Here is a 16,241-nt window from a genome sequence, read left to right as displayed (position 1 = left end):
GGGGTACAGTCCAGAAGGGCGCAAAGAGTCGGACACGACTGAGCGACTGAGCACACATACACTGGGAGTGGAGTACCGGTTCTGTCACAGCCTCATACAGTTTTGGTAAAAGGTAGAGGGAGGTAAAGGCCCGAGGCACAGAGTGTCTTACCATCCGTGAGGCCTCCCTGGGCACTTGAGGGCTAGGACATGGTCCCACCAGCAGCAGGGGTTCGATTTGGTAAACATTTCTCAGCAGAGGGACAGATCACAAATTTGCAGGAGGATTTTGTCCTTTTATTAAGCTCCCTGAGAGAGAATGACAAGGACCCTGGAGACATATCCTCTTCTCCTCTCTCCTGTGAGAAGCAGAGCTCTGACTTGGAGCCCATGATTTTCTGGCACAGGGAAGTGCAGCCTCTACCTGAACACCCTGCTGCCCCTGGTTCCCCATCAGGACCTTAATATCCCCTGCCCCGCCGGGTGTGGGTGAGAAGCACCAGGGCTGTGCTGAGCCAAGAGAAGAGCCACGTGGGGAAGCAGGTGGTGTATGTTTGTAAATGAAGTGGGGAGTCTGAGCTTCTGGGTCTTTTTTTTGCAGCTAAATGGAAGGAACTGCTAGGAGGTTTTTTTTGGCTGAAAAATAAGTCACAGAGTCTTCTCACCTTCCTGTTTTCCTCCAGTGCCCGTCAGGGAAGAGGTGTCTGTGATGGTTTGGGGTTTTTCAGAGGCTAAGACACCCGAGTCACCACTATGGTTTTTAGGGGAGCCCTGGTTTCCAGAAGCCAGGAAGACTTTTCCCAGTCGGTTTTAATAAGTCCCAGACCCATTTCCCTTGTCATCCGACTCTCCTCCGTGACTCAGATAGGTACATTTATGGTTGAGAGTGGTGGGAGCAGAGATGAAAGCGTCCACAGCTTTGATCCTAAAATGTTGGTGGCAGAATCTTGATGTCTTTTTGACCAGAGTCTCTATGGAGGGAGCTCAGACACCAACCCACACCCTGGTAAAAGCAATGGTACATTCCTGGCACCTTTATAAAACTAGGATTGATCGAGTACTTACTGTGGGCCAGGTACAGGGCTAAGCATTTCATCCCCATTCACTCATTTTTTCTTGACAGCGACTCTGTAAATAGGTGTTATTCCTATTTACAAAGGAGAATACTGCAGCTTAAAGTGCAGTAACTCGCTCAGGCTCTAACAGTTGCTGAGGAGCAGAGCTGGGACCTGGGTGTAGGTTTATCTCACAGTATACCTCATGTTCTGAATCACCATACTGTACAGCCTTGAGCATCTTACTGGGCAGGAGCTTTGAAGCTCTGCAGATTAACGTGTTATAGCTGAAAGAAGTAACTTGAGCTTATTTTGTTCGCTCTTCTTTTCCTGTCCATTGTATCCTGTTTCTCGCAGAAGGGATTCATTTTTGCACTACTTGGTTATTCCTGTTCTAAGATTGTATTTGGTTTTGGTGTCAGATAGAGGTAACCTGGTAATAATCAGGCTTCTGTTTCTGACCTTGTCAAGGTCGCCCTTGGTTTTCTCTTGAGGGTCTAGTGACCTCATATGGACCAGTAAAGCACAATAGACCACAGGAGTAGACCTGAGTACTGACCCCTCTCTGAGGGCCATGAAATGGGACTGCTCCCCTCTGCTCATCCAATAGAATGTGTATCTTTATTGCCTCCCTCTCAATTGTGTCTTGCTTATCTGTTGTTTGAAGAGTAGACTGTTGGCCTTCAAGAAGGCACTCTTCATGGTTTCACTTGTTAGCTGGGTACCTAGGAGGTCTTTAATATCTTAGTGATTAGTGACCTTGCCACTCCTTGGATTAAATCATGGAGATTTGAGGTCAGGTAGGTAGGCACAGGAAAATCTCTTAGTTCCGGATGAGTTAAGCTACCTGTGCAGCATTGCCGTATATATGTTGTTCCATGGGCTTCCCAGATGGTGCTAGAGGTAAAGAACCCGTATACGTGCATGCATAGCATGCATACAAAATGCTAACAGAGCCACTTAAAATATCCCCATTTTGCAAAGATCCAAGACCTGGGTCCCTGTTCCTGATCAACTGTTAAAACTCAACCACTTGATTACAGATAGTATTTGCAAACATTCCAAGGGCAGTCACAGTTTCACTGCCTTCTTTCTGCTCTAGATTTTGGCCCCTGGCAATTTCGATTCTTCCCTTATTATCCCACCTATAGAACTAAGATGATGTTGATAAATCTGTTCAGTATTTCTAGATTGTTTATAGAGGGAGAATTTTCAGACAGTGCATCCTACTATCTCTTCCCAAAGGACAATCGGCTCATAAAGTAGGCTAAGAAAATGTGGTTAGACACCATCATGGTTATTTATTTGTTGGGAACCTGCAGTGCATCAGGCACTGAGCTAGTACCTGGCACTACAGAAGTGATTAGACTCTGAGCCCTTGACAGTACATGCTGACTGTTAGGTCCTATAAAGCATATATGGATAAAATATGCCATAGTACACAGGCATGGAGAGTTCTCTGGGTCTAGGACACCAGATGAGATTTTCCAGAGGACATTGTATCTAAGAAATTCTTCCTGCACAATCCATCTCAGGATATCTGTCAATTTGAATTTTGCATTTTCAAGAAGATTGTTGCAAACCCACAAATGTGAGATCACTGGCACCCTCCCACCCCAATGGGTGAACACAGGAAGAGTGGAATGACTCCATTCCCTCTTTTCCTCAGATGACTGCAGTGAGCAGAAAATGCCTGGCTTTATCATCTTTCTTCTTGTTGTTCAGTTGCTAAGTCATGACCAACTCTTTGTGACCCCATGGACTGTAGCATGTCAGGCATCCCTGTCCTTCACTATCTCCTAGAGTTTGCTCAAACTCATGTCCATTGAGTTAGTGATGCTATCCAACCATCTCATCCTCTGTTGCCTCCTTTTCCTCCTGCCCTCAATCTTTCCAGTGTCAGTCTTTTCCAATGAGTCAGCTCTTCACCCAGGTGGCCAAAGTATTGGAGCTTCAGCTTCAGCATCAGTCCTTCCAATAAATATTCAGGGTTGATTTCCTTTAGGATTGACTGGTTTGATATCCTTGCTGTCCAAGGGACTCTCAAGAGTCTTCTCTAGCACCACAATTCAAAAACATCAATTCTTCAGTGTTCGGTCTTCTTGATGGTCCAACTCTCATATCCATACATGACTAATGGAAAACAAAAGCCATATCTTTGATTATACAGACCTTCATCACCAAAGTGATGTCTCTGCTTTTTGATACACTATCTAGGTTTGTCATAGCTTTCCTTCCAAGAAGAAAGCATCTTTTAATTTTGTGGCTGCAGTTACTGTCTGCAATGATTTTGAAGCCCAAAAAAATAAAATCTATCACTGTTTCCATTTTTTCCCTATCTATTTTCCATGAAGTTATGGGCCAGATGTCATGATCTTATTTTTTTGAATATTGAGTTTTAAGACAACTTTTTTACTCTCCTCTTTCACCCTCATCAAGAGGCTCTTTAGTTCCTCTTTCACCATTAGAGTGGTATCATCTGCATATCTGAGGTTGTTGATATTGCTTCTAGCAGTTTTGATTCCAGCTTGTGATTCATCTGGCATTTCATTTGATGTCCTCTGTACATATACAGAGTATATATGCATATATAGAGCCTTGATGTACTCCTTTCCCAATTTTGAACCAGTCCATTGTTCCATGTCAAATTCTAACTGTTGCTTTTTCATCTGTGTACAAGTTTCTCAGGAGACAAGTAAGGTGGTCTAATATTCCCATTGAAGAGTTTTCCACAGTTTATTGTGATCCACACAAAGGCTTTAGCATAGTCAATGAAGCAGAAGTAGATGTTTTTCTGGAATTCCCTTGCTTTTTATACGATCCAGTAGATGTTGGCAATTTGATCTCTGGTTCCTCTGCCTTTTCTAAATCTAGCTTGTACATCTGGAAATTCTTGGTTCACATACTGCTGAAACACAGCTTGAAGTTGCTGGGTGGGTAACCTACAAACTGGAGAATAATAATACCAAAGAAGTTCTCACACTACTGTGAAGGTTCTAGGTCCCACATCAGACTTCCCAACCTGAGGATCCGGCAAAAGGACTAGAAAACCCCAGGGAACCTGATTTTGAAGAACAGAGAGATCTGATTACAATTCTAAGGCCCAGAAATCAATGTTTCTGGGTGGCAGGTATCTGCTGATGAGATGAAAGCTCAGCACTGCTTCCTCCTGGCAGAATCAGCTCTAGGGAAAGAAACATGGACCAATTGAGCCCCAAGATCAGAAGGAGCTATGGTATCAGGTTGCTTATTGGCACAAACCTTTAACCTGAAACTGAGAAAAACTGAAGTGAGGTTGTGGGGGCCCAGGAGAATTGCGAGTATAGGTATGACCCTTTCCTGGTTTCTGTATTAGATCACTGAGTTCACTTCATTATTAACATTCCTACAACTAAGCCCTTCTTATAGAGGTGCCAAAGGAATTTAAGTTACTCTGTAATCCACAAAAATGAAAAGGTTAATGAAATAATCAGATGGTGGTAGCATGGTTTAGTAGAAAGAAGATCAAGAATTAAGAAATTTAGGCTCTCTTCCCAGGATTGCCATATCTAGCCTTTCAAACAAGACATTTCACCTTATTAAAGGGCCATTTCATCATTTGTAAAGTAAGAGTTTTGTACCAAATAGTCCTCAGGGATCTATCAGCCTTAGAATTTTATGTATCGGTGGTCTTTTTAAAGAAAAAGCAAGTAGTGTTGTGGTTATTAAGAGTCCCTGCGGGGGCTCAAAAATCTCTCAGATTTTGCCCCTGAGATTCTGAGAGGCCTTGCAGTGAAACCCAGGCAGTATGGACATATGGGCAGATCCAAGGGCTGAAAGAACGAGGCTGGAGATCACCATTCATTGGAGAATCAGAGAGCTTCCATCTGCTGCATGGACTTCCCTGGGTGTGATACCACAGCTGCCTTGGAGAAAGGCTTCTTTTGGCCTGATGCAGCCTAATCAATATGGAGAAATTGGTGTGGGTCTGATTTGTCATTCACATAACGAGAAAGTTTTGATGGAAAATGATGTAGGAGAAAGAAAATAGTGTTAGGCATGCAAAAATGTGATTAGCATCTTCTATTCTAAAACACCTCTTAAGATACAAATACAAAAAGATACAAATACAAAGGCTTTTGTCCCAGACTTTACCTTTGGGGATATAATCATTTTTGGCTAAGATCTCAGTCTTCCAGTTAGCAGAGCAGAAGGTCTGAAGTCCAAAACTAACCTTTCTAAAACATCAGTGAGGCCATGTGTTCCATTGCATGCTGTAGAGGAAAAGTGTTCTTAATCTAATTCACAAAATAGGGGTATTATCAGCCAATCAGTCAAAGTTTAAATTTATGGCACTCTTCCTGACACTGGGTTCTGTGAGAAGCCATCTGGGACCACCTACCTGTCTATTTTCACCCTCTCCTTCCACTTGTACAGTTTCAGGTCCTTCTGCATCATCCAGTGCTAGGCTCTTTTTCACAAGGGTTAGATGGAGTAGCGCCAACCCCTGAAAGCTCATGCAATCCTTCCGCTGCTCTCATCCACCCCAAATCTGAATTAGGTACTTCTCGTCTGTCTGTATCTCTGTGCTAGCTCAGCAGCAGCAGCAGCAGCTGTGATTGCTAATGGGGATCTTCTTGAGGACTGGAGCCCTGTTTTATTTCTCTCTGTATCCCCATAGCAATGCCTTGCACAAATAGGTGTGGAATAAATGTTAAGTGATTGAATGAACGACTATATCCATAGGCAACAGATAGAGCTACCATTCCCATACCTAACTCCCCAGAGCAATTTAAACAGAAAATATCACCAGATAATATAATATAAAGAAGAAATTATCTTTACTCTTGAGAAGTCAAGTCATAGGGACAGGACAGACTGACAGCCTTTCCTCTTTGTATTGCATCACTTACGCATAGTCATTTATATGGCCACTTCATCTGATTGGAACACAGCCAACTGCAACAAAAGCTTTCCTGTAGGTATCATCAAACATCATAAGAAGAGCAACTCAGCCTCTCTCTCAGATTTACGTATTTATTTTAGGTTGATTCTACAAAACTAGATCCATGAGAATGTCTGTGTGTGTGTGTGTGTGTGTGTGTGTGTGTGTGTGTGGTGTTGTGTTGTGTGTATGTTGAAGGAGGCTTGTTTAGTAAAGAAGTAACTATCCCAATGCAAAGAGCTTCCTTGTGAGTAAAAATGAAAAATATTCAAGTTAATGACTTTGTATTCTCTAATTTATCAAAAAACAGAAAAACTGGAATTTTATAAAAGTTTTTTTTTTCTTCTGTGAAAATAGTTAAAATAAAAATTAAAAGTGGCTCTTAAAGAAATAAGCGTTAGGTATTTGAAAAATTCACTTGTGTGGAACACTGTAACGATACAGGAAAGTGAAGTGTGCGAGTGAGTAATGAAGATTTCACCTATGGACGCAGAGAAACCGATCCTGTACCCTCCCTTGGGGAAGCTTCCTGTAGGGAAGAGTGACGTCCCAAATCAGACAGCTTTCCGTTAGTGTGATTTACGTCTCCCAGTCTACATCCAGTCTTCAGATAATTTAAAAATTTTGGATCAATTAGGCGTTTTTCCCTTCCTATTTTTTCCATTGTGATTTTGGACTCAAGCTGTCAAGCTTCCCAGGCACATGTTGCCATAGGAGACTCTGTTTGTTTAGGGTGGAGTAGTTGTTTTTTGGCAGGTTAGGGGAGGAACAATTAATTCTAATAGGTATACAGTAAATTAAATACTTGGATCTTTTCAACCTTTTCTTTGTATTTATGCTCCTTTTTATAAATTCCTTTCTCTTCCCAGATGACCTTTAAGAACATAAAAGAAGCAATTTTTAGAAATCATGTCCAGGCTATAGCCATTGTTGTCCAGTGGGATCTGCAGAGCCTAGACCTAGACCATTTCTGCTCTTTTCAACACATCTTCCCTAATGCTCTTGAGATGAGAGAGGCCATCCTTGGGGAAGATATTGGAAAGAAAGACTCCAAAGGATCTCTTATTAATCCATTCAAATGTCTAAGTGGTTCTTTTGAAAAGGAAGATCTTTTTTAGCTCTCCCTTTAGTCCTCCATATTGAAGCCCATGCTTTTATAATGTGGGAAAAGTATTTTGGGTGCTCTTTGGATTTTTATAGACAATTACATGAAAGAGAAAGAAGGAACAAGATTAGTTTTGCCAATGAGTCAGTCAGGGTTGGAGGAAAAGTAACAGATGCAGTGTTAGATGAGGAAAATATACTCCAAACACACGAAAAAGAAAAAAAAAAATCTGGGAGAATCTCAGTGGGATGCACTTGGTCCTCCCAGGAGAACCGGGGCATCTATAGGTGTTAAGGATGTGGCTAGTTGCATTTTGACTCCTCTTATTTGGCTGTAATTGTAGATTTAAGTGCTTATTGTATAGTTATTCCAAGTTCTCCAGAGCCAGAGCAATGGGCTCCAGCATTGAAAACAATGCTCATCTCAGAATCTTTGTCTTTTATCCCAGCGAGGCCTATGTTGAGAACAGAATTCATTTTCACTTCCCACTCTCATCTGACATTGCTGTATGTGCAGCTGTACGACAGCTGTTGAGTTCCACCCCACAAGTAGCAGCTTCTCAGGGGTTGGCAAACTGGTATATATCTGGAATGGTGTTCCAGTGGCCTCTGGACCCCATAGAATAAATCAAAACATTGAAGTAATAGCTTGGATGAACTTGTTCTGATGTAACGCAATTGCTGAAAATTATTTAATGGCCTTTTTTTTTTTTTTTTTAGTTTAGTGATCTGTCTCATCAAAGCACAGTGAAATAGGGAACAGTCATTCTATTTGACCTTTAAGGAGGGTGGGGAAAGAGAAAGTGATTTGAATGTGGGAACTGAAAGGTGGTCTCAGGATTCAAGAGTCTACTGACCGTCTGTGGCCCCAAGAGTTTGATCACGAGATGTCTCATGAGCTTTATAATGAGGCATCCACTCAGCATGGGGAGCAGCTGATGTGATTGAGTAGGTGGGCTGGGTTGGCTGGTGTGCCTTCCAGGATGCTGCGGGACATTGTTTCCTTCCAGGAGTGGTTCTAGAGAAATGACACATTGGGCTGCCGAGCTATTTTGTAACCACTGGTTGCTGTTCTTATCATACATTCCCTTTGGGGGTGAAACACTCCATTAACTCTGGTTTGGCCTGGGCCCCTTTCCCATTTTGGTTTCTCTTAACTTGTAGCAGTAATAGGAATAGATGGAAACTGTTTGGCTTTCTCTGCTCTAACCCTGTGTCTAGCCGCTATGCGTGAAGTAGCTGTACAAGCGGGATGACTTGTGTTCCAGCATGGTATACCAAACCCTAGGACCATTGCACTCTGCACAGACATCATTTGAGTCAATATAGCAACCCAGAACTGGGTCTCTAAGTACAAACACCAGAAGAAGTGGAGGTTACAGTCCTTAATCTGTCTTGTTGTTCAGTCACTCAGTTGTGTCCAACTCTTTGTGACCCCATGGACTGGAGCACACCAGGCTTCCCTGTCCATCACCATCTCCCAGATTTTGCTCAAACTCATGTGCACTGAGTCAGTGATGCCATCCAACCATATCATCCTCTGTCACTCCCTTCTCCTTCTGCATTCAGTCTTTCCCAGCATCAGGGTCTTTTCCAATCAGTTGGCTCTTTGCATCAGGTGGCCAAAGTATTGGAGCTTCAGCATCAGTCTGTCCAATGAATATTCAGGGTTGATCTCCTTTAGGATTGACTGGTTTGGTCTTCTTGCTGTCCAAGGGACTCACAAGAGTCTTTTCCAGCACCACAGTTTGAAAGCATCAATTCTTCAGTGCTCAGCCTTCTTTATGGTCCAACTCAGCCTTCTTTATGGTTCAACAAGCAGCAAAAAGTCAAGATACATGACTTTTAATCCCAAATTCTACTTGACCCTAGCTGTGTGACCTGGGGAGATTTTTGTCATCTCTATTTATCTCCATTTCCTCACTAATGAAATAGGACTTTTAAAGCCAAATTTGCCTGATGCACAGCTTTTCTTGATGACCAACAGAGTTAACACATGTAAATATATATATATTTTTTTTAATTTTCTTGTATGTAAAAATATTCTGTAAACCACATGATATAAAGACCTACTATTACAAGAAGGTGAAAAAGTTGATCAAGGAATTCAGTGAACCATTCTGGACCCTAGAATAGGCCAGGAACAGATGCTAGGTATGAAATTTGACAATTCCTTAGATCCAAGGGTCTTATCTTGAGACTTTTCAACTTCTTGAGTATGTTGGGTCAGTTTTGACCCTGCCCTTTGGGTGTGCTCCCGTAATAATGTATCTTGAGTTCTGTGGATTATTTTGAGGTGGGCTAAGTGGGAGAAAAGGGTGAAACAGAGTGAATTTGTACTTAGACACTGACCTGCCACCTCCTTACCAGCCTTTCCAAGGGGACGGTTGGTGTGACACCATCAATAACCGGGCCTACTGCAACTATGATGGGGGAGACTGCTGCCCTTCTACACTCTCCTCCAAGAAGGTAAGTGAGGACACCTGGGAGTGGGGAGAGAGGATAGTAGCCCCAGAAACAAGTAGGGGCTTCAGCTAGCTCTACTTCGTGGCGCATCATGGTTTTTCTTCAACAGTCAAGAGGACGGAATGACAATGAGCAAACACGGGAGCCTCTATGGTGACAGGATGAAGGACTGTAATTTTAGGATAAGTTGTTAGAAAACACTACTTCTCTCATTGTCAGTCCTGCAACTGGTTCAGAAAAGCCATGCTGCTGCTCCTCAGAGATTCACACCTGCTTATCATTGTCCAGGAAATGTTTCTATGAGCAGAGAATAACGGCTTCCACTCCTTGGGGAGGCAGGATTACCCATGAAGTGGTATCTGTGTGTGCTCAGTCTCTCAGTCATATCTGATTCTTTGCAACCCCATGGACTGTAGCCTGCCAGGCTCTTCTGTCCATGGGAGTTTTCAGGCAAGGATACTGGAGTGGGTTTCCATTTCCTACTTCAGAGCAGGGCTTCCTACCTAGTGCTTTAAATGTCTCCAGCTATTATTAAATATTCATAGCTAAATTAAAAATCCTATAAAGTGTCTAGCAAGCATATTGCAGGTATTTGTTGAGCAACCATCACAAGCTCCCTGGAACACTCCCTAGACTGTATCCTGAGCAGTAGTTCTTTTCTTTTATCCTGTTGCTCTGGGCTCTATAAAATTAGAAGATATGCTCAAGTTAAACATATAAAATCGAGTGGGCTGAAAACTTGGAATAATATGAATGAAAACCCAAGAACTCCAAAGATATTTGATGCTAGGTGGCTGATTTGATGAATCAGAAATACACAAGAGATAATGTTTTCTTCCTTGTATTCATCTCCACAATAAAGTCACACCTGTGATTACCTGTACACAGACCTGAATACTCCTTCTAAGAGACAATATTTACCGATGACTCACTCTGTGCTAGGCATTCTTCTCACTGCTGACATGAATTAACTTATTTAGTGCAGAAAACTCAAGGGCTCATTGTGTCACTGTTGAGTTTGCTCTAAAAACCATTAAATCCCAAACTATGAGAAAGAGATCAAGAGCTTGGAATGCAGGTAAGAAATCATGCCAACTAGTTCCTGGTCTCACTTGAAGAAAGTAACTGGTCATGGGTCCCTTTTCTACCCAGGAAGGCATAACCACTTGAGAAGAAAGCAGACAATTCTCTCCTCGTCTCCATCTCACATTCTGCAGTTCTAGGGTTTGCCTTTAATGGATTTCAGTGGCTGTGGCTAGTATACACAAAAGGGATTGAAAAATCATTTGACTCTTGTTGACTCTTAAATTAGTGAATTCATATATGAAAATATGCTGGGAAATTTCCTCAAACCCTACCACCCATTCTCCACCACTTGCCCAATCACCAAGACTGTCTCTTCAGTGCACTTGAACTATTAAATGATACCCTGATCTATTTTTGTTTCATTTGACCATCCATGCCCAGAGAGCAGAATCTTTGTCACTGTTATGTCATGTCTCCTAAATGCCCACTTGTCTCTGAAGCTAATTATGGACACTCAAACTGTATGGTTATCTGTTGGTAGCAGTGCAAACAGGAAGAGAGAAAATGTTGCTGGGCCATCTCTGGCCTGGAGGAGGGATAATCACATAGCAGGAAGGCAATCTAGCCACAAACAATGAGTAGAGAGATGCATCGTTTCACCAAGCCTAAGTATAGTCTAGGTTCAAGAAGGGCAAAACCTCAAACTTACAAAAATAGCAGAGATGACCCTATGGCCCCAAGAACACCAAGGGAATAGAAAACATAGAGCTAGGTTATAGAGTCTTAGGTAGAGCTATACTACTACCTACCTATAGAGCTAGGTAGTAGTGTCATGACCTTGAGTTAAGGCACCCTACCTCTCTTGACCTCTAAGAAGAAAATACTAACATTCGTCTTACCTGCTTTACAGGGATTTTGTGAAAACATTAGTGGTAATATTAGAAGTAGTAGTAACAGGTGTTAGAGGAACCTAGAATATGTTTTTCATATCCATCATCTTATTGAAACCATCCAAACACCCTCTGAGGTAGATGCTGTTGCCCTCCCACGTTATATGTAAAGAAAGCAAAACAAGATTTACCTTGCCCAAGGAGACATGGTGTGTAAGTGAAAGAACTGAGTGTTAATTTCAGTTCTGTGATACTGACATGCTATCCCACACTTCCTCGGGGACCAAGTGAGAAAAGCAAAGGCTGGTTGAAAGTGTGAAGCTTGGTGCAAAAATGGGTGATTTCAACTTCTCTTTGGTCATTTGGTGATTTCAACTTCTCTTCCCTTAGGTCATTCCATTTGCTGCTGACTGTGATCAGGATGAATGCACCTGCCGAGACCCCAGGGCTGAAGAAAACCTGTAACTGTAGGATCAAGCCCTTCCTTCCACTGCCCTGGAGGCAGTAAGAAGAGGGGCCTCCACAAAAGGAAAGAAAAGATGAGTGAAAAAGAAAGGGCATAAAGTGAAGGAAGAAGAACATGAAGGATCTTAAAGCAAGAGGACGTTTATAGGTGCCAACTATTGTATCAAGTAGCCCAAGTAAGGAAGAATCACAGGCAAAAGTTTCTTCAAAGAGGCAGTTGATTTAAAATGGAAAGAGAAATATGATAGATATACAAGGACCCTCCTCCCCCATTTATATTCTATCCAATCCCATCCTCAACTCTTGCCCTGCTCCCTACTCTGCACCCTGCCAACTATTCAGCCCCACCCAACTTGTAAAACAATACCAAAACACTAGAAGAGCAGTTGCCAGGGACACTCTGTTAATACCCATTTTGAATGGATTGCCATCTTTCAGGGCTCATCTAATCTAAACTGGCTCTCTCGTTTCTTTGTGTAGTCTCCCTTAGTAATAATGAGGTTAGTTATTAATTCTTTATAAGTATTTAAACATAATGATATAAATATATTATATATATTATATTTTTTGCTGTCTACTAAGCTAAAAATTATCCATTGTTCCACACATGCTGCTGTGAAGTTCACATCCAAAATGAATGCTGAGGGTTTGAGGACTGAGTTCTTCTACCATCTTTCTATTCATAGGGATTAGCAGGTTGAGAGAGAACTGGGGAAGCAAAGAGAGATTGGATGGAGTTTTTGATGATCACATGTCAGCTAATCATCTTTTTATGAGCTGAGAGATGGGCCCACTTTGAGGAGAGGGGGACTTGGAATAATACTAAGGGGCATGGAAAGGTGGGTGGGGGTATCCATTGGTGAGGGGTCCAGGAAAACTAGACTATGAGTCTTGAGTATCCATCCAAAAAGTACTTCTCTTCACTTCTCAGAACTCATAATTGCAGTCGGTGAGGCCCAGGGTTTTCTGCATTTCCACAGGTGCCTGTTCCAGGGGTGGCTCTTGGCCAGTCAACAAGTCTGTATGCAGGCTCACCTTCCTGTCACCAGGATTATAGGAACGCATGCATCCCTCATACTTGGTCTGTGGTTTCCCATCTTCTAATTCCCTGAGCCTGGCCATCATTCACAGCCACATGACCTATTGTTGACTTTCTGGGGGAAAGGTGAGAGTAGATGGAAGAATAGGCAGGGATGAAGGAGCTGACAGAGGCCATTCACAGGGTAGACACTGGGGTCAATCAGAGCCCAGGACTGGAGGACAAATTGAGTCAAGGAGACTCAGTTTTGTTTCAGGTCTCCACAGCACACCACTGGGATCCTCTGAACAATGCAGAATGGGAGATAAAGTCTATTCAAGTGCTTTGTGTCAAATCTGTGTCCCAGAGAGCTCCCTTTGAGTGAGTTCTGAAAATACATGGAGCAAGGGTGACACTCTGTGGGGAGAGAGAAGAATTTCAACTATTTAGAGTCCATTTTGTCATTGTGATCCTTTCTTGCTCAATAGATGGACAATGTGTGAAGTGACCATGTTAACCTGCCTCTGTCTACAGCCCGGGCTGACTCTTTCTGCATGTGGTCTATTGCAGTTGTTTTGGGGGTTTTTTTTTGGGGGGGGTGGGTAATGATTTATGGAGTAGGCCTTTTTGGAGGAAGAGAGAGTAAGGAACTAGTTTCTTTTTCTTTATGGAGAAAGAGAGTAAGGAGCTAGTTTCTTTTTCAACACCCCAGCTTATCATCTCAGGAAAGGAAGAACAGGCAAAAGGTTGAGGGCAGTCTTGGTCTCTCTGGATCACCTGCTCTTTGCCTCTAACCACAGTTTTCTACTCTTCCCATCAACACTGAAGCCTTGGCTATGCAAATAGGAAAAAGGAAATATTACCTTCCCCCACTCCAACCTGAGCCAGACTTCATGTAGGAAAGAACAACATTCTGGAATGGAATAAAAAGGAAAAGGGGATATGTACAGATTTATCTATAGGGATCTAAAAGGAGAGTGGCAGAGTCATGGGGGAAGGTAAAGAGCCAGAGGTTGCCCGTCCAAAATACTCTTGTCCTCTGTATTCCCAGCCATAACAGAAACAACAGTATAGATACCTATTCTTCCTTATCTGGCTTCACATTTAGTGCTCTCAAGGAAAGAATATTTATTTCCGGGATTCTGATAGGCTTCAGTATGGAAAAGGAGAGTAGACAAGTTTCAATTCTTCATTTTAAAACAGCTGTAAAATCACTATCCAAATTTCCTGAAGCATGTCAAACTCCATTCAGGGGAATCCTGCCATGTCTGAGGCTGAGGTAGCAGGAGAGTTATCCTGGGCATTGCCCAGCTCAAGAAGGTTACAGCCCCCATTGCTACCCACCCCCACCATGGGAATGTGGAACCTATGGTTCATGATGGTGTGTGTCTGGCCTCAGTCTCCCCACAGAAGTAACCGTGAGAACATTTCTCTTTTGTACTTCATTTTTTAAAAAAATTTAGTCTCTGTTGGCAACATCTGCTGTTCATCACTTCCCTAGGAAGGTGACAGGAGGGATCTGGGGGTGTGTGGAAAGCCTTTTAGACTACAGGTTGCCCAGCCTGAGTCAGCCCTGGCCATTCAGAAACAGCAGGTTCTTCCAGCCTTTTCCCCTGGAGCCTAGTGTTTTGAGCTCCTCCAGTCACAATAAAGTTGAAGGTCTGAGATACCACAGTTCCAGATCCCCCGTGGATGTCAGCTCACACTCAGTCCACATGGTGGTCTGCATTCTGCTGCTCCTCCCCATACTTGGGGTCACAGAGAGCCTCTCCCAGAGGCTCTTCCCTCTGTTTCCTTGTTCAAAAATTGCTTCTCTGCTTCCTCTTTTTCCTAGTGACTAGGAGCTCTGGGGTTCAGGTTGCCCAGGGCTGAATGATTCTGGCAATTAGTATGACAGCCTCCGAGCAGACAGATGAGAGGACAGAGTGAGAACTGTCAGCTGGCAAACCTGTACATGAAAGCAAAGAGCTATTCTTGATTTTCTCCTCTTCTTCCCTCCATTACAAGGCATTGGGTTTGGCACGTCCTCTCCTCTGTGGGATCACTATTGAGTGCATCGGTTAGCACTCCAAGGGGATGGTTTGATTGGGAACACAGTGAAAGGAGCTGATCTACTGTATTGTAACGTAAAACAGCTACAGCCAGTTATTTTGTAAGACTATAAGATGTTCATTAAAAAAATCAGCACACAAAATGGGATGTGTCTTTGGTGCCTTATTCTTTGTTTAAATCATTCCATCACTTCCAAATTGTTTTTCATTTACTCATGCCAGGTCCGGACATCCATCATTGATCAGTTGATTGATGAGTTCTTTCGGTCACTTAAAAACCATTTATTAAGTAAATGGTATGTGTAAGGAAGATAAACATGAACGTTTACAAGAAGAGAAGACATATACAAAAGCAGAGTACACAGTAGTCATGTTAAGTGCCTCATGAATTGTAGGAATAAAATGCAAGAATCATTTACAGTTCAGGGGAAGTAGAGTCACTCCTGGATGCCAAAGGGAGGAAGTATTTGAAAGATGGTCCATGAGGCATGCACATGAGCTTGATAGGCAGAAATGGGACAGGGAAAAAGAAGAGTCCAGGCAAAGTAAAGAACAGGGATAACACTATGGAGGTAGAAAAGAAAAGGCTGGGAGACAGTGAACATCTCTGGGGCATCTAACTTAGCTAGAAGGCAGAATTCAGCTCACATGTACCCCACATGTGGCAAACCCAAGCTGATTTAATCACCACAGACAGATCTACAACTTTCATTGTTTCATTTCACAGATGTGGACATCAAGGGTCAGTGTAAATAAAATTGTTTATGGTCATAAGCCAAGAGTCAAGCTTGGTTCTGCGAGACACCAAGACGTAAGAAAGAAAAGAAAAAATGATGGTTCATAGGATGGGAAAGGGTGGAAGTGGAGAGAAATGTCAAAGACGATGTCTCTGCCTTCTCTTTTTGTCCATCACAGAAAAGGGAAGCTGGGAGGAGGAAGCTTTTGAAGAAAGAGAATATATTTGCTTTTTGATAAAATCATTTTAAAAGTCAGAGAGATAATTAGTTGGAATTTTCACATAAAGTAGTGTTTAGCAAGCTGGAGGAGACTTCTGCACCTGGGGGGCAGCTCACCAAGGTCTCTGGCCCTGCCACGCACCACCTGGCTGCCAGAAGGGCTGGGCGGTTATCTCAGTACATCTATGAGCTGTTTGGGAGCTTCTGCAGAAGAGATAGTTAGATATGTGAGCTTGGAAATTGATGGTAGGGTGTACAACTAGAAGCAGACATCTGAGAGTGAAAATTATGTTACCTGATATTTTCT

The 16,241-nt window shown here is 42.6% G+C and overlaps 1 protein-coding gene across 1 annotated transcript in view; it reads left to right on the top strand.

Moving 5' to 3' along the window:
- Positions 1-15,079, top strand: part of PAPPA2 (pappalysin 2) — a 315,464-nt gene extending 300,385 nt beyond the window's left edge. Inside the window, exons 21-22 of the mRNA XM_005905526.2 lie at positions 9,433-9,531; positions 11,835-15,079. Coding sequence (XP_005905588.2) covers positions 9,433-9,531; positions 11,835-11,909 — 174 coding nt within the window. The 3' untranslated portion in view covers positions 11,910-15,079. The remainder of the gene's footprint in view (positions 1-9,432; positions 9,532-11,834) is intronic.
- Positions 15,080-16,241: the final 1,162 nt, after the last annotated feature.

This window comes from Bos mutus, chromosome 16 (genome assembly GCF_027580195.1).
Source record: "Bos mutus isolate GX-2022 chromosome 16, NWIPB_WYAK_1.1, whole genome shotgun sequence".
Taxonomy (NCBI): Eukaryota; Metazoa; Chordata; class Mammalia; order Artiodactyla; family Bovidae; genus Bos; species Bos mutus.
Note: the sequence above shows the minus strand (reverse complement) of the source record. Positions and strands in the feature narration are given on the sequence as shown.